The sequence below is a fragment of the Melanerpes formicivorus genome, unplaced genomic scaffold, assembly GCF_026170545.1.
Source record: "Melanerpes formicivorus ecotype bairdi unplaced genomic scaffold, bMelFor1.0.p_v2 SCAF_112, whole genome shotgun sequence".
NCBI classification, from domain to species: Eukaryota; Metazoa; Chordata; class Aves; order Piciformes; family Picidae; genus Melanerpes; species Melanerpes formicivorus.
In genome coordinates, this window is record NW_027142464.1 from 1,221,814 (window position 1) to 1,228,725 (window position 6,912).

Here is a 6,912-nt window from a genome sequence, read left to right on the forward strand (position 1 = left end):
GGTTGGAAGCTCTCCACAACCTCTCTGGGCAGCCTGCTCCAGGCCTCCAGCAGCCTCACACCAAACTACTTTCTCCTCCTGCTCAGATGGAGCCTCCTGGGTGCCACTTTGTGCCCCTTGTCCTGTCCCTGGGCACCCCTGAGCAGAGTCTGGCCCCAGCCTCTTGCCCTCCACCATTTAGTTCTGGCTGAGCATTGCTCAGCTCCCCTCGGGGGCTGCTCTGCTCCAGGCTCTCAGCCTTTGCGCCTCGTGGAGAGGCTCCAGGCCCTCCTGGCCTCCGCTGGCCTCTCTCCGGTCGCTCCTTGTCTCTCTTGCACTGGGGAGCCCAGCGCTGAACTCCCACCCATGGCCTCCCTTGGGCAAAGCATAGCAGGAGCAGAGCAACCTCCCCTGAGACCCTCCCCTGAGACCCTCCCCTGACCTGCTGACTGCCCCCTCCTAAATACCCCATCAGTTCATTCATTCATTCATTCATTCATTCATTCAAGCCAGGAGCGTTCTAGGGTGCAGTGCTTCCTTCGCCACCCCGGACCCTGCAGCACCCTCTACCAGGAGGGCTGGGCGCCCACCAGGCCGCTCTTGTGCCTCAGTTTCCCCTGGGCGCTCAGCAGGAGGGCCCAGCCGTGGGCAGCCAGGCCTGGCACAGGCAGCCTGCGGCGGCCGCGGTCCCCTCTGCAGCGCCAGGGCTGGCGAGGCCCAGCCGCCGGCATGTGCTCAGCCCAGAGGAATGTGCCAAATCACTCCCAGATGTGCACCGGGGCCAACCCACCGCCCCCTCTGCGGCCCACCGGGGTGGCCGCTGGGCACCGGGGACCCTTCCCCACCCCGCCATGGGGCTGAACCCATCCCCGGCCGGATCCTGCCTGGCTGCCTGCTGCCCATCCCCAGCCTGTCCTGCAGCCTGGCGATGCCAAAGGCTGGCGGGGCAGCAGCGGGGCTGTTGGGGTGCCAGGGTGGGCACAGGAGGTGCCACCGGGGCAGGGCTGGGTGCCCGCCGTCCCCATCCCACCGAGGCCAGCAGCCCCCGCGGGGCCCGGTGCCAGCGTGGCAGGGTTGCGCGGGGTCCTGCCCCGCACCCCCGGCCCCGGTGCCCGGCAGGAGCGCAGCCGAGCGGAACGGGGCTGTCAGATGGAATCTGGGTGCCGGCGGTGACGGAGCAGCGGGAGGGGGCCGTGCCCGCCACGTGGCCGCTTATGTAAGGAGAGTGCAAGGGAGGACAGGGAGACAGCCGGGGCACCGGGGACACCGCCGAGGGGGCACCGGGGACACCGCCGAGGGGGGCACCGAGCCCCCGCCACGCACAGGCAGACACGCACACCCGGGGCCGGCGGCGCCACGGCTGGGCACTGCCCGGCCCTGTGGGCACGGCACGTGCGTGCGGGAGCCAGGCGACGTGGGCACACGTGTGCCAGCACCGGGCAGGGGAACAGGGTCCCGGTGGCACCTCGGCCTCTCCCTGACGCTGCTGCCCTGGGCACGGCACAGGCTCCCGGGGTGTCCTGGTGGCAGCAGAGATGCCCCCGAGCTGCGCTGCCCCTGCCCCGGCGCTGCCTGCCCCTGGCTGAGCGCTGAGGAACGGCCCCGGCCCCGGCCCCGGCCCCGGCCCCGGCCCCGCGCGGCTGGAGCCGTCTGCGCCATCGATTTTTCATCCACTGCGGCAGAGAGCGGAGCCAGGCCCGGCACAGCCGCGGGCACAGCGGCAGCCTGGCACGGCGAGGACAGCTGTCGCCACACCCTCCCTGTCACCCTGCTGCCCACCTCGCCAGGACACCCAGGGGGCAGCGACCCTCTAAGCCTCACCCCGGTGTGCCCAGCACAACCCAGTCCTGCCCAGGCGTGGGGGATGGCCCCCGTGCCCTGTCTGTGCCCTCCTACGCAGCTGCCCCTGGGTTTGGGAATGCCAATCCCCACTCAGCCCTGTGGCGTGGGGGGACAGGGACCCCCCCCCCCCTTGCTCCCTGGCACGGTGAGGTGGGGACAGGGACGTGGAGCAGGGCGGGCAGAGCCTGGCTTGAACCCACTGCCCCCTCCCTGTGCCACCGCACGTCTGCCACATGGCAGCCCTGGCTATAAATAGCCCCACGGCAGCCAGCGGCTGAGCCACCCTGGGGGCCCAGCCGGTGCCACCACCTGCCCCCAGCCCTGCCACACTGCCCCTGCCTCAGTTCCCCACGGCAAAGAGGAGAGGAGGCACCAGCCAGGGCCTCACCTGCCCCCAAGCTGTCCCCTGGCACAGCACCGATTGGTGCTGCCAGTCTGCCAAAGCAGGGGAGGGGAAGGAGGCCGCACCAGGACACCCAGTTCAGTGGTGGCATCCCCTGGGGCCAGGAGGTGAGTGGCAAAGAGTGGATGTGGGGCAACCCCCAGCCCCCTCCCCCTAGGCTGCTCCCCCCCCCCCCCCCCAACCCCAGCCAGGGAAGCTGCAAAATTAGGTCAAAGCTTCCATTCTGTGTCAGGAGCAGAGGAGCTGGGGCCAGGGCTGGGGGTGGGCACTGCAGGCTTGGGGGAGAAGGGCTGGGACCCCCCCCCCGTCCCTGGGGAGAGGAAGAACCAGGAGCCAGGGCTGCACTGGTACCATTTCATTAAAGGCAGGAGACCCACTGCCCCCCCACCCTCCAGCTGGGCACAGCCTGGGCACCCCCCTGGCAGCAGCAGCAGGCAGCATGGGGCTGGCCCTGGGAGCAGTGCAGGCAGGAGGCTGGGGAAGGGGACCCCAGAGGCTCTGAAGGAGCCAGGAGTGGACACATCCCTGGGTGACAGCAGGGTTGAGTGTGCCAGGGGGTGGAATTGGGGCCAGGGGCACCACCAGCCCCTGGCTCTCGTGGGTGCCAGGCTCCTGCCTCTGCCCAAACCACACAGAAATAACAACAACAAACCCAACAATATTTATATTAATAACACTTAAAACAGGGCAGGCCTCAACCAAGGAGGGCAGAGGCCTTCAGGAGCTCCTGCCTGGCCTAAACCTGCCCCCAACCCCCAGAGCAGCCCAAACCATGCCCCAGAGCAGAGCCTGCCAGGCTCACACAAGGGGAGGGGGCTGCCAGGGGGCTGCCAGGGGGCTAGGGCAGGCCCTGGGCCAGGATGCTGCCCAGCAGCGTCACGTCCCGCAGCGTGTGCTCCACTGCTGCCTCCTCCATCTTCAGAGACACCTGGGGGGAGGGGAAGGGGGAGAGGAGAGGTGCTCAGCACCACGCTGCCAGCCCCCAGCCCCACTGCCAGCCCCCAGCCCCGCTGCCAGCCCCCAGCCCCACCAGCTACCTTGGCCAGCCGAACCTCCTTGGCCTTCTTCAGCTCGAGGACGCCGCGGGCCTCCAGCAGGGTGACCAGGGATAGGCACTCGGCCTGGTCCACAGCAGGGAGCTGCTGCTGCCGGCAGACCTGGCTGTAGGTGTCGTGCAGCTGGGGAAGGCAGGGTGGGGGTCACAGCACTGCACCCAAGGGAGACACACACCACCACCCCCCCGCCCCCCCCCCCGCCCCGCTCCAAGGTGGTCTCTCCGTCCCTCACCTTCCCCAGCGTCACCTCCCGGGTGTGCAGGCGCCGGGCGAGCAGCAGCATGGAGCAGAGCAGCAGCTTCTGCTGCAGGGGGAAGCTGTCCTGGGCCCCCCGGCCCCCCCCTGCCAGCCGGTCCCCAAACACCTCCGAGAGGACGCGGGAGACGTGCAGGAGCCCCACACGCCGCGGGGCTGGGGGTGGCGAGGAGCCTCCTGGGGGGCAGGAGGGGACATCAGGGAAAGGAGACAGGGGGAGGGGGGAAGCACAGAGCTGGTACCCCAGAGAGGGACCCCAGACCCCCCCCCCCCCCATGAGGCAGCTCAGAGCTGGTACCCCTGAGAGGGACCCCAGATGCGACCCCCCCCATGAGGCAGATCAGAGCTGATACCCCCGAGAGGGACCCCAGACCCCTCCAGGAGGCAGCTCAGAGCTAGTACCCCAGAGAGGGACCCCAAACCCCCCCCCATGAGGCAGATCAGAGCTGGTACCCCAGAGAGGGACCCCAAACCCCCCCTCCATGAGGCAGCTCAGAGCTGGTACCCCCCGAGAGGGACCCAGGCCCCCCCATGAGGCAGCCCCTTGCAGGGTTTGGGGTCTGCTCCAGCAGCCACTCACCACCAGGCAGAGGCTTGAGCAGGGTCTGGCTCCGCACCTCCAGCTCCAACACCTCCACTGCGCGCCTGGGGAGGGAGAGCCGTAAGTGCCAGGCAGAGCTGCCACCCTGCTGCGGGCACCCCCAGTGCCAGGAGCCAGGCAGGGCTCACACCAGTCCTGGCACCGTGGGGTTTGGCAACTGGCACTCACCTGCAGACGTCCAGGGCCTTGCGAGCGTCACCGGAGACCGCGGAGACCTTGCGGGCACAGAACTGCAGCGCAGCAGCATCCAGGACGGGGGCACCGGGCACCTGCCAAGGCACCACACAGTGCCCATCAGCCCTGCTGCCATGGGCACAGAGCCCAGGCCACCCTCTGTGTGTCCCTTCCATGGCCCCACCTGTCCCAGCCGCTCGGTCAGGATGGCAGTGAGCTGCTCCCTGGTGTAGGGTGGGAAGTGCAGCAGCTGAGGGCTGCCAGCTGGGTGGGCACTGAGCCTGGCCAGGCTGCGGTCGGTCAGGTCCAAGGCGTTGGCCAAGCCTGTGGGCACAGCAGGGTGAGGAGGGAAGGGAGGGGAAGTGGACTTGTACCCTGAGGATGGAGTTGTCCAATGACAACCCCCCCCACATCGAGCCCCCAGAACAGGGAAGGTCCCCAGGGTGGGCAGTGCCATGCTGCCACACACTCACCCACGAGGACGAGCCTGGAGCCTGGCAGCCGTGGCCACTCGAAGAGGGTATAGAGCACATCCTGCCCTTTGCTCTCCAGCTGGTCCAGCTCGTCCAGCACCAACAGCCTGCAGGCGGGGGGGGGGGCCCAGGTCAGCCTGGCGCTGCCCACCACCCCCCAGCCTGCTTGCACCACCCTGAGCAGGGAGAGCTGCTGCCAGGCTGCCAAGGGGGGACCCCACCCCACCCCACCCCCCCAGGGCAGGCAACTCACACCATGGGCCCCTGGGCTGTCAGCTGCTTCTCCAGCCGCCGCACGCCCTCCCGGCCGGGGGCAGCGGGCAGGCCCAGCTCCTGTGCCAGGGCAGGGAAGATGCCTGCTGGGCTGCTCAGGGCCATGCAGTTCAGGACGATGGTTTTGCTGCCGGTGAGCTCAGCCTGCCGGGGGTGTGAGCGTTACACCACGCACTGCCTGCTGCCCCCCCAGCACCCCCTGCCCCCCAGCCACTTGCCACCCCACCTGCGCCACCAGCACCCCAGGAGGGGACCCCCAGCCCACCTTGCAGTCCAGCAGCACCCGGCTCAGGCAGGCTGTCTTCCCCGTGCCAGGGGCACCGCTGATGTAGAGGCTGCCAGGCCGGCGCCCGCAGAGGTGGTCCCGCAGGAACTGCCGGATGATGCCAGTCTCCCTCTCCCTGGCATGGAGGCGCTCGGGCACCGCCGCGTGCAGCGCCCGCTTGGCCTGCTGGTAGCAGGTGCCTGCGTCGAGGACAGAGAAGGCTCAGTGGGGGCTGCGCCACCCCCAGGACCCTGTGCCCCTCCCCGACCACAGTCACCTTCCTGCCTGAAGAGCCGGCTGCGGGCAGGCTGCCCCCCGGGCCCCGAGCTCTCGGGGGTCTCCTGCCCTCCACGCCGCAGGGCTGGCCCCGGGCTGCTGAGCTTCTCAGGGGAGGCCGAGGGGTCCCCGAAGAGCAGGCGGCGCCCCTGGTTCTCCTTGCTGCGCTTGACCGGGGAGCAGGGCTGGGCGTGGGGGATGTTGCAGAGGTTGTCATCGCCTGGGGAGGAAGCAGAAGGGTCAGGGGAGTGGCCAAGAGCCCGGGGCCAGGGCCCGGTGCTCTCCCGGTGAGCTTGTGCGCAAAGAGAGGTCTGCAACCCGGTGTGGCTCTCCCCAGGGGAAGGCTTCACGCTTCAGCCCCCCAGGGGCCGCTTTATCCTCCTGAAACTGAGTGGAAGCCACAAACGCAGCTGTGCAAGGCACAGGATGGAGCTGGGTCGGTTCACCTGCCCCAGCACCAGCAGGGTGAAGTCTTTGCCCCACAGCAGCTCTTAGGAAAAGAGTGACCCCAAAAAAAACCCTTTCTGAGGGGGTCCCAGGGGAGGGAGCAGTGGAAGTGAGGCTCACCCAGGCGCTTGCGGGGGCTCAGGGGAAGCAGGTTGGGCCTAGCTGAGCATGTGCTGGAGGCCGCCCGGCCGGGCTCCGCAGGACCCGAAGCTCCGGGGCATGGCGAGAGCCGCGGGGTGGAGGGGCCAGGGCCGCTCTTGGCTGTGGGGGTGGCGAGGCAGCGGGAGCTCCTCCTGCGGGGAAAGCCGATGGTGGGCTGCTGCTGCTGCGAGCTCTTGCTGGCCATAGTGCGGGTCTGCGGACAGAGACGAGACATAGATCAGAAAAGAAGACCCGCCCCAGGCCGCAGCTCCTGCCCGCCTCTGCTTCCCCCCTGCAATATCGTCCTGCTCGGTCGCCCCAGCCCCGCTCCCAACCTCCGCTCCCAATCCCCGCCACACCGGCGCAGCCCTGCCCTCCTGAGTTCCCTGCTCTCTCCAGAGTCACCCCCAAGCCTCCCGTGTCCCCGGAGCCCGCCATGTCCCCGCTCCCGTCCCTGACCCCGCTCCGCCGCCACCAACCTTCTCGCGCCAATTCAGCTCCGGCTCCGCACTTCCCGCCACCAGGCCGGCCCGGGCCCGCCCCCGCCGCCCCATTGGCTACTCCGCCGGCCACCTCCGCCAATCGCAAAGTATCGCGCCAAAGAGCCGCGGCGGAGGGGAGGGGCAGTCGCCCAGCAGCCAATCAGCGGAGGCGTGCAGGGCATGCTGGGAGCTGTGGTCTGCCGGGGCGGGACCCTGCCGTGCCCCCAGCTCAGCCTTCCCAGCGTC

At 69.4% G+C, this 6,912-nt stretch overlaps 1 protein-coding gene across 2 annotated transcripts; it reads right to left on the reverse strand.

The window, feature by feature from the left end:
• Positions 1–2,860: 2,860 nt before the first annotated feature.
• CDC6 (cell division cycle 6) lies at positions 2,861–6,739 on the reverse strand. 2 transcript variants are annotated; one of them, XM_068167012.1, is made up of 12 exons: positions 6,664–6,739; positions 6,164–6,398; positions 5,598–5,816; positions 5,321–5,520; positions 5,036–5,199; positions 4,783–4,889; positions 4,494–4,633; positions 4,304–4,404; positions 4,115–4,179; positions 3,512–3,711; positions 3,262–3,402; positions 2,969–3,152 (listed from the first exon to the last, which is right to left on the reverse strand). In XM_068167012.1, the coding sequence occupies exons 1-12, from the start codon at positions 6,736–6,738 to the stop codon at positions 3,063–3,065; spliced, it is 1,737 nt and encodes a 578-aa protein (XP_068023113.1). In that variant the 5' UTR covers position 6,739; the 3' UTR covers positions 2,969–3,062. The 2 variants fall into 2 exon arrangements, with proteins under 2 accessions (XP_068023114.1, XP_068023113.1); XM_068167013.1 differs by lacking the exon at positions 3,512–3,711 and having other exon boundaries at positions 2,861–3,152.
• Between the last annotated feature and the right edge of the window lie 173 nt (positions 6,740–6,912).